We start from the raw sequence: 13,872 nt of genomic DNA, 5'->3' as shown, positions 1-13,872 counted from the left end.
ATTTATTTATTCACCCATTAGTTTAATATAACATATAACCGACTAGATATATTTGGTTGATAAAAGTGGCACTTATAAGTGAGCTCGAACTCGAGTGTAAAGAAAATGTTCTCAATTGAGTTACAAAGCCCGTTGAATGGTTTTGTAAGATACAATTTCAAATTTCACGTCAAACGCTAAATAGAGTGATTTTGGTTATCTGAAACCGCTCTTAGCCATTCCAAAAGCAAATCTCCAACAAGAAGAATCCATGCTCATGGAAATGACAATTGAATCCATCACTAGAAGGGAAATATGGATTAAAAAACAAAGAAATCCAAAAGTAAATGAACATGAAACTGCTGAGAACCAAAAACATTGTGTAATAGTTCATCAGAAAAGAATCACAATATTGTTCAGGAAGCACAGATTTAAAATCGAACATTGCGACAAATGATATACTGAGTTGTTAATCCTTCAATCTGATCAAACTCAGATAAGAAATTCCTCTTCCAATATAATTGTGGTCAGATATTACAAATTTGCAGGAAAAATTACCACACAACTACTGAGTCGAAATGTTCCTCCTACACACCACTCTCTATTTGATATATTGGGAGACCCACTTGAAGCCATCCCCGTAACCCATCTTGCGCACAATACTGCACATGAAAACCTCGAGAGGGCGGACGGTGGAGTCTGTAAGATTCACCTTCCCCTTGCCAGTTGTGAAATTGGTCAGTCCTAGATGATATCGCAGTTCATCTTCTGAAGCAGCGTAAGGGATGTCAATCTTGTTGCCCAACACCAGAAATGGAACAGTTGCGAGGCTCTCATCTGAAAGGAGAGCATCCAGCTCCTTCTTTGATTCTGCAAAACGATCCTTGTCGTATGCATCAACCAGGTACACAACTGCATCCACCTGTTCACGGCACAGAAAAATAAGAAGTTGAATTGGAAAGCTCGCAGCATTTAGAATGCAAATCAGTAATCTGAAAGAAATTACAATATAGCTTAAATCCACTAACAAGAATCAAGGCCAATAGTATGGACCATAGACGCCACAGGACAAAATAGAAACTGGAGCAAAAGAGCAGGAACTCAGAATTTTATATGAAATCATGAAAACAGCGAGACATGGTGTATCAGAGGGAATCAAAATGAATGCAAGAAGGTAGCTACTACGCTTTTACTTTGATAAAGAAGTCTCAAGTGTGAACCAAAATAAAATCACAATAGATTTGTTCACTTGCAAAGAGAAGCAACCACGCCTAAATCTTTTCTGGAATACCTCATGAGTCATAAACCCACTTTCCATAATTAGGGTCATTTTTTTTTCACTCTTCTCGATGAATGACTTCTCCATTGGGAAGCATGGAGAAGGTTTAAGAAGTGATTTATTAAAACTAGAAAGCATCAATGTGGCTACGTGACTTTTGAAAATATAGGACTCTTTCAAATTAAAGGTCTGAATCATGGAAAATTGAGTTGAAACAATTTCCCATATGTCGGAAAGAAACAGGAAAATAAAAGCAGAAAAACATGGGATGCCAGAAAGAGACAGAAAATATATGTTAATTTGGTTTAAGGTGTTTAACCAGACTCTTTGATGTTTTTTCATCAAATATAAATAACCATTGTCAAGTTAACTGAGAAGGAAATGTTTTGTGACTCGTCGGTAATGGAAGAGTAAGTTATCAACTCTAAGCCCAAGCCACAATCATGAACCACAGTGGCTTTTTATAGGACATCGTGTATGGAAAGATACTGGTAAAACACCTCCTGGAATAAAGAAAGAAGTGATCTCGGCAAAACCTCCACGGTATATGTTCGCCTCCCACGAATCAGATAAACAAACACCAAGGACATTTCATCCGGGATTACGAAGGCAAACCAGCAAGTGCAAACAAATGTATTGCAAAGCCGATAGTTGGGTCAGAACATGTATGCAGACAAGAAGCCCTCGGGGAGAAAGAAAAAATGATTGTTTTTTAATCAGCCCCCCTTTTAGATATGCAGGTACTAAGAGTCTTCTCACTACCAACCAGCAGAATCATAATAAAAAAAGTACTGCATAACAAAGACAAACATCGATATATATAGAAATAAATGACGTTTTAAACAATCCGTCCCAAGTTGAAATTGATCGAAATCTCATAAACAACAGCATTGTATGATATTTTCAAATTGAAAAGCATAACTTCCACTCAATCAGAACAAAACTAGAGATCGCGATTCGCATAAAAGTTGTGGCCGGAGTTATAGTGAAAGCATGAAGTTCATACACCGAAGCAATGTGCAGATCAAAATTTCAGCTGAAAACTACTATCCAATCAAATTCCAACACTAGCAATTCAACCAGTCTAATACCTTAGCATAGTAATCCTTCCAGACTCTGCGAGCGATCTGGTGTCCGCCCAAATCGAAAGCCTTGAACTTAATCTTCCCAATGCTGAGCTCCTCCGACGTGGGATGCTGGGTCGGCTGGTGCTGCACCAATCTCTGCAACAAACCCACCACCGCATTCACACACATTCGTCAAAAACAACAAAAAGCCCCACCCAAAATCAAACCTCGAAAAGCCGAAAACGAGGAGGGAGAGAAAGAGAGTCAAACCTCGTCCTTCAGCATGTGGAGGAGGGTCGTCTTGCCGGCGTTGTCGAGGCCCAGAAACAGAATCTTGGCCTCCTTCTGCCACAGGCCGAGGGAGGCGAGGACGCCGTAGAACCAGTCGAACAGAAACATGGCGGCGGCGGCGGCGGCGGCGGCTGATTCTTCTCCGGGAGCAGATCGATCGGCGGGGTTGTGAGGGAAGTAGGAAAAAACCCACAAGGAATCGGAGGATGAGGGATCGAATCGGAGGGGGGGGGGTTTTAATAAATGGGTTTGTGGTGATTTGTCGTTTCGGTGGAGACAAGCGAATCCAGTTCGGCGGTACAACTGGAGGAGCCTGGACTCTGATGCCTTTGCTTACCTATAAATATACTATGTAATTTTGGTTGGCTTTTGATTTGTTGTCTTCCTCTTCCTCTCCCTCTTCCTCTTCCTCTCTGTCGTTTTGACTTTTGACCATCAACAGCAATCATGTATGGCAAAGATTAAATAAGATGAAATACATCTAACAGGATCCTCTCCGGATTCATTGGCGAGGATACGATAATTTTTATATTGTGTTTGTTTATCGTATATTATATGATATTTTTGTTAGGTATTTTTTTTATTTAATTTTAAATAAAAATATTTAAAATAATTTCTAACCGCATAATATATAATAAACGGATATAATTCATAAATTCTCGAGATCCTCGCAGATCCGGTTTGTGACACCTCCCCTTTTCACAATGTAATTGAACCTCCGCCTTCCAAATTTGACTCAAATTCGAATATCTTCGATGATTATTATCTAAATTAAAAAAAAAAAGTCGAACCACGAATTACTAGAATGTATGAAAACTTGTGTTGAATGACGTCATTCTTTGACAATCCAAATTTTATCAAATTTGTTTTTTTAATAATTCTCTCACTCTCACTTTTATTCATAAATTATCCTATTTTTCATTTTAATATGTCGTTGTTTCTCGCTAACTTTAAATGTATTGTCCGCATTGCTTTTTTGAAAAAATACTATTGTAATATCAGAAATATTATGTTTATTATATTTTTCGTATCACATTTACATTTTATTTATAATATAGAAGAAACTCATATGTGTGGTGGATACTACTATTAGAGAGGTATACAAATATAGCATGAAAATTGTGGAAGTGTATGAAGACAAATCCTGGCCAACATTTGTGTTATCAAGTGTGTTCTTTTTATATTGTTCCAAGTGTTGTAGTCTTATTCCAACAAAAAAAAAAACAGTGAGAAAAACTAATGAAAATGACTTAAAAACTTTGAGTGTTAATCGAAAGAACAAAAATGTGTTGTAAGTGAATAGTACTATGTGTGACTTTTTAGAGTAAAAATATCATTTTCGTTAATCGTGAATAGTACCTGGACTGTTTCGTTAAAACTCACAAAATAAGTGTTGTAGTTTCAACAAAAGAAGCCCAAGTTATGTGACGATAACAATAAAGCCCAATCGTACTAAAGACCGGGCCCCTGAATCGCCAGCCCAACCGAAGCCCAAGTTTTCGATTTGGTACTAAAGAGCTCTTTCGTCATTGCGAAATACTAGACCCGGCAGCTAGGGTTTTGGAGGTGCTCACATATAAGGCCTTGCTTCTCACTTTACAGCGGCTAAGAGAACCCTAAGCCACCCAAGCGTCGACGCTGCTAGATCCATCGTTCTCTTTCCGGTTCGTCTCTCTCGTCTCTTTCTCTCTCTAACTCGATCATCGCCTCCATTTTTGCATCTAATCACTTATCTTGAATTGGGGTTTTTGAATTTGCAGAGATGGCCAAGTCGAAGAATCACACCGCCCACAACCAGTCCCGAAAGGCCCACAGGAACGGCATCAAGAAGCCTAAGAGGCACCGCCACACTTCCACCAAAGGGGTAACCATTTACCTCTCTCTCTCATCAATTTTTGCATTATTTAAGCTTTTTTGTTAAGTATCTGTTTGTGGGTTTTGTTATTTTGGATTCTGGGTTTCAATTTTTGGGGTTTTAATTTCGGGGAATTGGGTTTCAGATGGACCCCAAGTTTCTGAGGAACCAGAGGTACGCCAGGAAGCACAACAACACCAAGAACGAATCCGCCTCCGGTGAAGAGTAGAGTGAGGCCTTCCAATCATGGCTCTGATTGGGTTTTTCTCGATTAGGGTATTTTGATTTCGATGCCGTTTTATGCTTACTTTGTCGTTAGTAACATAGTAGTTTGATGTTACTCAAGTGGGATTTATTTCAATTTCATGTACGAGCAGTACTCCTAATTTATTACTTCTGTTAAAGAGATTACGAGGTTATGAGATACTTTCTGTGGTTCTGCATTCTTTTTATCGATTGAAATCGACGAACGCTTAATCGTAATCTTATTAAAATGGTATGGAATTTCAATTTCTTTAGTTTAGATTACTTGTATGGATTGGATTGTGGTTGATAATGGTATTTGGGTTCGATAAGGTAGGAGCTAGTTGCTCTAATTTTTAGCAAGCATTTTTGGTTAGCTGGACACAGTTTCTGAAGGATTTTAGCATCACATCTCTGTATTTGTTAAGATTTTTGTGTTTTGGCTTTAATGGTTTAATCCACCTTCCGGGCTCTCTGCAGATTAAAATTTGGATTCACAACTGTAGTTAGTATTTGAGTACAAATATGGTTTTGTTTGATATTTTTCCGATTATGGTTTTTGGATTTCGATTGGGTTTTATGCCTACTTGGGGGAAGAGCAGAGTGAGACCTTCATTCAATTCATGGCTCTAATTGGGGTTTTCCGGTTGGGATGTCGTTTTATGCTTCATTGTATTATGCTTTTGGGGTCACTTTTTATTTATGATATTTTATTATTAAACCTTTCAATGAATTAAATCTGAACTCTTCGAATCTGGGGCAATTGTTTAGTTTTTTCAGCAAGGGAGTTGATTGTCATATTTTTTTTAGCCTTTCACCCTCTTTACTTTTTAGGGTAAATGACAAAAAACTACCTCGACTATTGGTGTCACGATACTATCATGCCTCGGCTTTTAAAATTGATAATGTCATACCTCATCTTTAGAATTTGGTCCAATGTTATACCTCTGTTAGCTTGTCTGAGAATTTCTTAGTTAAGTGTTGATGTGGCTTGATCCGGGATCCAATTCCTCGCCTAGATGGATTCCATGTGGCACCACACCCAATGTTTTCTCATCAAATGGCATCCAGCTAAGATTCCTAATACACGTGACTTTCTCACAGGATGACACGTGGATATTCCATTAAAATAAAAAAATTTAATTAAAATTTACAAAATTAAAAAAGTAAGGGAACGTTGTAAAGTGTGCCTTTCGAATTGGTTTTTTCCCAGTACACCCAAATCATGTCGATCTAATTTCATTCCAAATTCTAGAAAAACAAGAACCCTAACCTTAGTTCTCACGGCTCCAAATCTCGAACAATTAGATTAGAAATTCAACGAAAAACCCAAATCATCTTGTCGACTCGCTTCCCTGACTTTGTTGGTGTTGGACGGGTTTCATCTGGGTTCCATTGGATTCGAAGAAAAATCGAAGGATTGGATATGGGGTGGTACGTGCTCGAGGATCTCGACCAAATGACACCTACCTATTGTAATTTTTTTTTTTTTGTGCTTTTGATGATTCCAAATGCATACTGGACTTATTTTTTGGAATGGGTTGAATGTGGGTTTTGATTATTCTTATTTGAAAAGGTGGATTCATACTTTATGAATTCAAAATGGTACATGAGGGGTTGGAATGGGTTGAATGTGGGTTTTGTTTATTCTTGTTTGAAAATGTGGATTTATGCTTTGTTAATTCGAAATGGTTCCTGGGGTGTTGGAATGGGTTGAATGTGAGTTTTGTTTATTCTTGTAGCATTGTTTATTCTTGTTTGAAAAGGTGGATTTATGATTTGTTAATTCGAAATGGTTCCTGGGTTGTTGGAATTTGTTGAATGTGGATTTTGTTTATTCTTGTAGCATTGTTTATTTTTGTTTGAAAATGTGGTTTATGCTTTCTTAATTCGAAATGGTTACTACGTTGTTGGATAATGGGTTTGTTGCTTTATTGCTTTGTTTATTCTTGTGAAGATAAGATGGCTTGTTGTGGTTTGTTGCTTTATTACTTTGTTTATTCTTGTTGAGAAATGGTTAATGTGTTTTGGCTGTTTGCATATAGTTGTGGTTTGTTGCGATTGCATATAGTTGCATATAGAATATTGTGCATTAGTTTTTGTTGTTGGCTTTTAAAATGCAATTAGTTGGATATAGAATGTTGTGCATTAGTTGCATATAGAATGGTTTGTTAGGTTAAAATGCAATTGCTTATGTTTGTTGTTGGCTTTTAATTAGGGTTTATTTTTGTGAATTTCATAGTATCCAGAACTATTCTCTATTGAATTGCATCATGGTGGGGAGATAAGTTATGACATCTACGTTGGGGGGAAAGTGACATATATAGATTATTGTGATAAAGACCTCATGTCACTGCCGATGATAGATGATATGGTGGAGGCACTTGGATATAGTGAGCGATTCATGAACTATTATTACAAGATTCCCAACATGGACCTTTCCAAGGTTTGAAGCTGATTCAAAGTGATTCCAATGTTCAGTCAATGTGCAATTTTGTGCCAAAAGATAAAGTGATTGCTATGTACATTGAAGAATTGATGACATAAGAAGTCGTTACCCAAGAGCAACAGTTTCTGAAGTCCATGGAAGTCAATAGTCCAAGTAAATTAGTTATTGAGGAGATAAGTAGTTTAGAAAGGGATGTTGGGCCAACATCACTTCAACCAATAAGATATAGGGGCTTACTAGCTATTGAAGGGCCAGAAGTGGATGATTGTTGCACATCTCAAGTAGTGCAAACACGTGTGACTGAGGTATGAGAGATAAATGCTGATTATAGGAATGGTTAGAAAGAGAAAAATTATGAAGGGCCAGAGGAGAGTAAGGGGAAATCTGTGGCTGAGGTAGGAGAAGAGGATACTAAGGTAGGAGAATGGGGTGTAGGAGAGGGGGATGTAGGCGAGGGGGATGCTGAAGTATTCTTTGATGTACCTATTAGTTTGGAGGGGAATGTTGAAGAAAAGAATGAAGAAGTTGTTGAAGAAGATGATAGTGACTTTGAAGAGAGTGAATATATGAGTAATGCTAATAAACCAGTGTTTTCCAAGTTTGATGGTATTCTAGAAGAAAGGGAATCTGAGCACAGAAAAAAAAAAGGAACTCTGAGCAAATAGATGAAAAAGATTATGAGTAAAGAAGTGCAAGGCAATTTGAGCAAAGCTGGGAAATAGAAGAAGAGCAAAGGGAAGAAGAATTTGATACTGCAAATGTGGAACAAAATGTGGTTGATGATCCAGACTATAACTCTGATGCTCTTGAGAGTGTACACTATTTGGATGATGAATGAGGCAAAAAACATGAGTGATTCCAGAGTTCAATAAGAAAACAGACATGAAGAATCTCACTCTTACACTAAAGCTTGTTTCAGGGATCATGTGCAATTCAAGCAATATGTCACCATGTACTCCCTAGTGAATGAATATGGGGAAATCTATTTTCCTAGGAATGAGAAATTGAAAGTCACAACAAAGTGTGCAAAAGGGTGCCATTGGAAGTGTTGTGCTGGAAAAATGTATGGTTCAAACAACATACAGATCAAAACCATACTTGATGAACACACATGTGGGAGAACTTGGGCAAACAAGAACATGAAGTCCCCTTTGTTGACTGATTTGTACATGGACAAGATAAAACTGAATCTTACATGGCTTATGGATTCCTTTTTAGCAATTGTTGAATCAAAGTGGAATCACAGTTGTACAAAGAGGAAGGTTTACAGGGCTTTGAAGATCACTGAGGGAAAACATGCAGAGCAATACACAAAGTTGTGGGACTTTACTGAGGAAGTGAGGAAGACTAACCCTAGAAGCATAATGAAGGTGAAGTTGGATAAGGGAAGGTTCCAAAGGATATATGTGTGCTTGGGGGCTTGTAAAAAGGGGTTTAAGTCAAGGTGCTGACCACTGATAAGATTATATGGGTACACGGAGGTTAGCTACTTTGTGTTGTTGGAATTGGCCCAAATGATGAAACATGGGTTATAACGTATGTAGTTGTAGAAATGAAGAATAAGTCCAGTGGGATTTGGTTATCAGAGTTATTGGGCGTTGATGTTGGGATTGTCAATCAAGGGGGATGGACATTTATCAGTGATCAGCAAAAATGGTTAATTCCAACCTTTCAAAAAGTTCTCCCTAATTCCCACCACAGATTTTGTGTGAGACATTTGTATACCAACTTCAGAAATCTATTCAAAGGGAAAATATTGAAGGATGCTTTGTGGTTAGTAACTAGAACAACAATAGTTCCCCACTTCAAAAAAGCAATGGAGGATATGAAGAAGTTCAATGAAAAGGTCTACAATTGGTTGGTGAAGAAGCATGTACATCATTGGAGCAAGTCCCATTTTGAAACATATCCCAAGTGTGACATGTTGATGAACAATCTCTATGAAAGTTTCAATGTTGTCATACTTGTGCCGAGACAAAAACCTATTGTCACCATGCTGCTCTTTATTCACACTTTTGATGAAGAAAATTCATATGATAAGGGATATAATGGTGAACAAAGTTGGAGATCTTTGTCCTAAAATCAAGAAGAAGTTGGAGGAAGCCAAAATTCAAAGTGGTAGGTGCATTGCACAATGGTCAGGGGGTGCTAAATTTCAAGTTGATGCTGGAGGGGGGAGCAATATGTAGTTAACTTGGTTGAGAAGACCTATTCTTGCAGAAAGTATGCCTTGACAGGAATCTCATGCAGCCATGCAATAATGGTCATAAATTTTAAGAGAGAAAAATCGGAGGACTATGTCGATGCTTATTATTTGAAGGCACGGTACTTAGAGGTGTATTCTCATTTAGTAATGCCAATGAATGAGATGTCTTTGTAGAAGGAAACTGAAAACCCACCAATATTGCCTCCTACATATACAAGGCAACCTGGAATGCCGAGGAGGAGGAGAAACAATGAAGCTGTTGAGATGGACAATGAGGGTGAACAAACTCCCATAAACCCAACCAATAATCCTCAAGGTCATCTTTAGCCACATAAGCTAGGAAGGAAAGGGCAAGGCACTTTGAAATGTACCATAAGCAAAAAGGAAGGTCATAATGCAAGAACCCATCATAGACATCTTCCTCCATGGGACAAACATGTAACATTTTCTACTTTATATGGTTTTATTTTTTAATTCTTTAACATCATATTAGACTCTTAATCCTTTAAATTGCTTTGTAAGCATCCACATCTACTCAAGGACAATCACCATCAATAAATTCAGCTCAAACTGCACCTCAAAAGAGGACAAGGAAAACAAAGGTAAAAACTTAACCATTTCCTTAGTTGTAAAACATTTGGATTTAGTTAAAAAGCTTGCTTGGTCTCTAAATGAACTTTGGATTTAGGCATCGTAGCTGAATCACCTAGAAGCACCAGGCAGAGAAAGACTAAGTAAACCAATAACTGAATCATCCAAAGGCACCAAGCACAGAAATACCAAGCAATCCAGCCACGTTTTTTGCACAGATGGTTGTTTTTTGTAAAGGAATTGTAAAGTTAGAACATGTTTTATGCATCCAATAGGTCTTTTGTGAATTGAATGGATGATGTAGCAAGTTTTTATGAATTAAGTAGGTTTTGTAATGTTGGTTGGAGATGCTAGATGAATTATGTTAGTTTTTTGAACATGTTTATGAATTTTTGGATAATTAAGCTGGTTTTATGCTTAATTTGGTTTATTTCATATTTTTCTTGTAAATGATTAGTAGTTTGTGCTTGAATACACTTGTTTTGTTGTGGTTATATCACTATTTTTGGGTGAGATTTTTCAAATTTGAGATCAAGGATGATATTTTGTGCTTAAGGATGATAATATGTGCTTAAAATGGTAGATCACCTATTTTTCACTTTTTGACGGGAAAATAAATTTCAAATTTCAAATTTTGTAATAAAAAGCACTTTTGACCAAAAAAAAATTTAAAAAAAAAAAATCTTTCATTATATCTATGAATGGACTTTTAATATATACCCTTGTCCTCTTCTTTTATTGTAAACTTGGCTATTGTCAAAGGAAGAGGATCCTCTCCGGACCCACTTTGTGGGGATCCTAGGGATCTCCACATTTTAACTTTTCATTGTATATCGTGCGATCAGTTTTTGTTAGCTACTAGTTGTGTTTAATTTTAAATAAAAAATGTCAAATGATTTCTGACCGCATGATGAATGACTAAGATGTGAGGATTCCTAGGATTTCCACAATTTGGATCCGGATGGGATCCCAATCCATTGCCATATACCTCCTCCTTCAGGTAGTAGAATATAAAGTTCTATTGGGTCGAATGTCTTTTTTGTTTTTGGAATGAGGATCCTCTCCGGATCCTTTTTGGGAGGATCTCGGGGATCCTCCAATCATGTACGTTCAACACACATTATGCGGTCAGTTTTTTTAGGTACTATTTACATTTAATTTTAAATAAAAAAATTTACAATGATTTCTAACCGCACAATTTATGATGAAGGGACTTTATTGGAGGATCCTCGGGATCCTCATTCTTGTTTTTGAGGCCTCTCATCATATGCTATTTTCATCAATACCAAGCGAGACTTTCTTAATGGGACATTTTATTTGATACCAAATTACGTAGTTTGACTACTCTTCCATTGTGTGACCAAATTGAATTTACTTGCTTGCCTAGTGTCACACAACTAGGTTAGTTGTTGATGTTTCCTGCTTGCTCGTCAGATGCATCCAATTCTAGTGCCATATGGAAGATAATTACACAAACTCTTTGATTTGGAGGGACTCTCCAAGTGGAAATTCAAGTAACAAAGGGACTCTCCAAGTGGAAATTCAAGTAACAAATCCTCCTATTCCTATCTTTCTTTTTTTGATAACACAATTAGTATTACGGTTTAGTGGTATGTCTTTATTTCTAAGTGAGAGGTATTAAGTTCAGTTCTAGTTAAAGACGGATTTGAAGCACATTATTATAAGCTGGCTTATTGTGAGGTTTAGCTCACTCCCATACCTTCCTCAGGTTTAGTATAGATAATATCGTTTGTTCTAAAAAAATAATTTGGATATACTATATTTTTGCCATTTTAATTTTAAGTTTTTTTTAGTCTTTTTCATATTTTTTACTTATTTATATAATTTTAACTATATTTTTGTATGCAATGTTTAAATATTCATGATTTTGTTGATATTAATGTCGAAATACCCGAAAAAACAATGGGCAATATGGAAAGGGGTGAAACGAAAACTTCACCTTATATCAGCGAAATAAAGGAAAAACAATGAATATCGATAATATTTATCAATTTACTACATAAAATTTGATGGAACTCATTGTAGCTTTCAAACTTTTCATTTTTTTAAGAAATTTTTCTCTAATTTTGAGTAAATCTGAATGAGTTGATATACCAACTCTATTGCAAATTTTTATAATTTCATCGAATGCAGCCGATATCGACATATTCCTCAGTACTTCCATAAATTTGCACATTGATATTTTAACATATATCTGACACACCCGGACCCGGAATGTTCATTAGGACTCAGAATCGAGTTGTGTTGGCCGACACCTGGAAGGTGCCGAAGCCATAAAGTGTAGTGATATGGGAAATGTGAATAAATTTAAACCTAAAAGTGCCTAAGTATAAGAGTGCACTGGTGAGTGGGAATGAACCCATATCACACGGGATGACAGAGTATAAGTAAAGTATAGTAGTGTAGATTAAGAATTATACCATCGGAGGTAATCGTCTACACCAAGATTTGCCAAGAATCGTCGTCGATACAAAAGATCAGCAATAAAACCTGGAGGGGCGAAAAACAAGGGTGAGTTGGCCTAAAAATAAAGTTTTATAAAAACCTTTCTGAAAAACATTGTAACTCCTCGTCGTAAAACAAGTATAGTTTCCAAAATATACTTATTACGTAGTATAAAACTACTTACCGTAGCCTGCAAAATCTCAAGAATTCATTCCGGCATAATATCTCGTAACTAAGGGCAGGACATCTAAAATCACAAAATCTCAACAGTAATATAAGTAAAATCAGGTGCTCATCAATCTATGCCAACACATGAGTTGGAGTCGCCTATTACGACCTGTACGACAGGACTGAGTGTAATCATAATATACGCTCTAGTGCTACAATCATGTGAAGACTGGTGTTATTCGCGGTCACCTACGAGTCGGAGTTGCCTAATGCAACCTGTACGATAGGATTGGCATCTACTTGGATCCAAGGTGAGCGTGCGGTGCGGATGTGAACATACATGTGAAAGACTGGCCCTGGCCCTGGGCGAGCACTAACACTGGGGTGTAGCAATGATGAGCATACTACATAAATATAAGCATGCCACAATGATTCGATAGTTCTAATCAACATACTAACATTCATAGTCGTATATAATTATGGCATCAAAGATTATAAGCATACATGTGCATCCCGTAGGATGTAGCATATTTCACAAATTTTGTCATTTCGCTAATTCTTATCAACTTTAGTCTAATCCAGGTGTACGTATGAAGTTCTTTTTCAAATCCAGTAGGATGCCAGAGATGTACGTCATCGAAACATACCATACTACTTCCTTTCACTACGCCACGTGCCAAAAGGTCTTCACAGCTTTCTCGATTCTCAATTCGCTCTTACAGTGAAAATTCAACTCGTGCTTCCATTCTAATGTTTGCTTGTGGAAGTGATCGAAAAGGTGGCTAGTCGAAGTGGTTTTGGTTACCTAAGTGGGAAAATATGGTTAAAACAACTACAAGTTTACTGTCCTAATACAAAACTTGCTCCTAAGTTTCCATGATTTAGTTTCTTCAGCTCAGGTAGTCATTGTTAATCAGTTTATCAGTCGCATCGCTAATTAACGCATATATGATATTTTGATATTCTTCGCTACCCTAAAACTATGAACCGTCATTCTGACATAAAGGTATTACTCCCAGATACTAGTACTTATGTCCAGAATCAGAAATCATACCGCCTAAATACTGGTTGACAGTTCCTGGATATCAGATGGTATCGTTAATTAGTAACGCCACTGTAGGCTGATTACAGGTTAGAACCCGTTAGGGTGGATGGTTTTGGACGATTGGTAAAGAACTGGTCCTGTAAAGTGGTTTCAATAATTCTAAGGAAGATGCTTACTACTTCGGGAATTCCTACTGACCGTAAGTACATAACTCGTACTCACATGCCTATACT

At 37.1% G+C, this 13,872-nt stretch overlaps 2 protein-coding genes and 1 non-coding gene across 3 annotated transcripts; 1 reads left to right on the top strand and 2 right to left on the bottom strand.

Annotated features, from left to right (window-relative positions):
• Nucleotides 1-339: 339 nt before the first annotated feature.
• LOC103416721 (small COPII coat GTPase SAR1A-like) lies at nt 340-3,141 on the bottom strand. The gene is made up of 3 exons (XM_070815867.1): nt 2,596-3,141; nt 2,350-2,481; nt 340-901 (listed from the first exon to the last, which is right to left on the bottom strand). The coding sequence occupies exons 1-3, from the start codon at nt 2,722-2,724 to the stop codon at nt 581-583; spliced, it is 582 nt and encodes a 193-aa protein (XP_070671968.1). The 5' UTR covers nt 2,725-3,141; the 3' UTR covers nt 340-580.
• On the bottom strand, nt 1,730-1,860 carry LOC139193254 (small nucleolar RNA snoR83). The gene has a single exon (XR_011577650.1). It is a non-coding gene; the product is annotated as a small nucleolar RNA snoR83 (small nucleolar RNA).
• A 1,000-nt stretch (nt 3,142-4,141) lies between the features above and the next one.
• On the top strand, nt 4,142-4,897 carry LOC103452790 (large ribosomal subunit protein eL29z-like). Its single transcript, XM_008392328.4, has 3 exons — nt 4,142-4,280; nt 4,377-4,480; nt 4,617-4,897. Exons 2-3 carry the CDS (start codon nt 4,379-4,381, stop codon nt 4,698-4,700), a joined length of 186 nt encoding a protein of 61 aa, XP_008390550.1. The 5' UTR covers nt 4,142-4,280; nt 4,377-4,378; the 3' UTR covers nt 4,701-4,897.
• The last annotated feature ends 8,975 nt before the right edge of the window (nt 4,898-13,872 follow it).

The sequence above is a fragment of the Malus domestica genome, chromosome 16, assembly GCF_042453785.1.
Source record: "Malus domestica chromosome 16, GDT2T_hap1".
Classification (NCBI taxonomy): Eukaryota; Viridiplantae; Streptophyta; class Magnoliopsida; order Rosales; family Rosaceae; genus Malus; species Malus domestica.
Note: the sequence above shows the minus strand (reverse complement) of the source record. Positions and strands in the feature narration are given on the sequence as shown.